General features: G+C 50.3%; 1 protein-coding gene across 1 annotated transcript in view; it reads left to right on the top strand.

Annotated features, from left to right (window-relative positions):
• Window positions 1-6: 6 nt before the first annotated feature.
• Window positions 7-1,705, top strand: part of LOC119587843 (nephrin-like) — a gene marked incomplete at its 3' end in the record, with an annotated part of 35,820 nt that continues 34,121 nt past the window's right edge. The window contains 1 exon segment of the mRNA XM_037936548.1: window positions 7-804. Within this exon segment, the coding sequence (XP_037792476.1) occupies window positions 735-804 (70 nt within the window).

Genomic DNA, 1,705 nt, shown 5'->3' with positions numbered 1-1,705 from the left:
CAGCAGTGGCACTGGCTCTCCTGGCTCCCACGGTGCCACCTCGAGCATCTCAGTGCCACATGCCAGTTGCCCTCCTTGGTGCACGCCGCGCGGTCGGGCTCGAGGACCCAACGCCGCGCCGCCTCCCGCACTGCCGCCAGCTCAGCGCACTCTCGGCGCAGTGGACAGAGCGAACGCCCACGCAGCCACGCCGTGAGCGCGCATCGCCCGAGGGCGTGATTCAGCGTTTGCGAGATGAGTGACGAGTGACATCGAACACGCGAGCGGAGACACCATGCGTGTGCGTGTTGTTCGTGCGGCGACCAGACTCCCAGAGAGCGTGCGTGCAGCGGCGGCGGCCACAGACTGCGTCTTCATGCCGGCATTTCACAGGGCGACGCAAGCTAGCCGCCGTTGAGAGACTGGCTGGCGTTGCAAGTGACAGCGTGCGTGCGTGTATCTGTTCACCCGCATTCCTCCATTGCAAGCACATACATCTTTCTGCCTGGAGAGTGACTGCTCTTGACAAAAGTGAGTTTAAACAATAAGTACAAAAAAAAAAGAAACATCACATCTGGTGCTAGATAACGAAGAAAAAAATCCACGCTCTTGCAACTTGGCTTAATGTTATTCCCATCACCGTTTGCAACTTTTCAACACGACACTTTGGTTCTTGAGACGTGACTGGCCGTAAAGCAAGGGCGAAGATTAAGAAGAGAGAGAGGAATGCATGAGACAAGAAAGAGAAGCAAAACATGATGTCTTCGAGAAACATGGACAAGAAATTCGTCTTCTTCTTGTGTCTTCTCTGGCATGTGGATCAAGGTAGGACTATGAATCATTATACATATATTTATTCAAATGTGTAATAATCACTCAAATCTAGAAGCATGGAAAAAGAGAAATATTAATATGGGAAAACTTATCTTTCTACTTTTTACCCGCTCTCCTTCCCCTCCTTCCTGTCTCGCTGCCCCTGTGTTCCTCGACCCTTTTTCATCTCCATCTCATCTTCCCCCTTCTTATCTACTCCCACTTTCGTTCCCCTACTACCCCTTTATTCTCGTCCTCTCTTCCCCTCTTCCTCCTTCCTCTCCCCCGTATTTCAAGACCCTTTTTTCATGTTTGTTTGCTCTTCCTCCTCCGTTCTCATCCCTCTGCTTCTCAGCCATTTCCCCTTGTTCCTGGTTTTCTGTCCCTCCCTATTTCTTTTCTGTCGTTTCCCCTCCCTCATTTTTCTCCTCTCATTCCTCCTTCCTCTTGCGCTTCTATTTAGTCTCCTTCTCTTTCCTTCTTTGATTGTCACTTTCGCTTTTTTTTTTCTTTTTCCTCCCTATCTCCCTTCGTTTCTGACACTTCACCTTCTCATTCTTTCTCCTTTTTTCCTTCCTTACTTTCTCGCGCCGCTCGCCCCTTTCGTTGTTTCTCCTTTTTTATTCCTTCTTTATCGGTGCCACTTTCGCTTCCCCTTCCTTCTCATTTTACCGCTCCTCCTCTTTTCCTCTACTTCCCCCTCCCTCCGCTTCTCGTCCCTCCTCTTCTTGCTCTTTCGCGCCGCAACTCCGCCCCGTGTCTCCTCTCTCCCCTTTTTCTCTTCCGCCACTCTTCCTTCTCATTATTTCTCTTTTTCCCCTTCTTCCTCTTTCGCTACACCACTATGTCTTCTCTCCCTTCTTCCCCGCCTCTATTATTTCCCCTTTTACTCCTCCGCCCCTTTTCTTTTCCC

This window comes from Penaeus monodon, chromosome 23 (genome assembly GCF_015228065.2).
Source record: "Penaeus monodon isolate SGIC_2016 chromosome 23, NSTDA_Pmon_1, whole genome shotgun sequence".
Classification (NCBI taxonomy): Eukaryota; Metazoa; Arthropoda; class Malacostraca; order Decapoda; family Penaeidae; genus Penaeus; species Penaeus monodon.
Note: the sequence above shows the minus strand (reverse complement) of the source record. Positions and strands in the feature narration are given on the sequence as shown.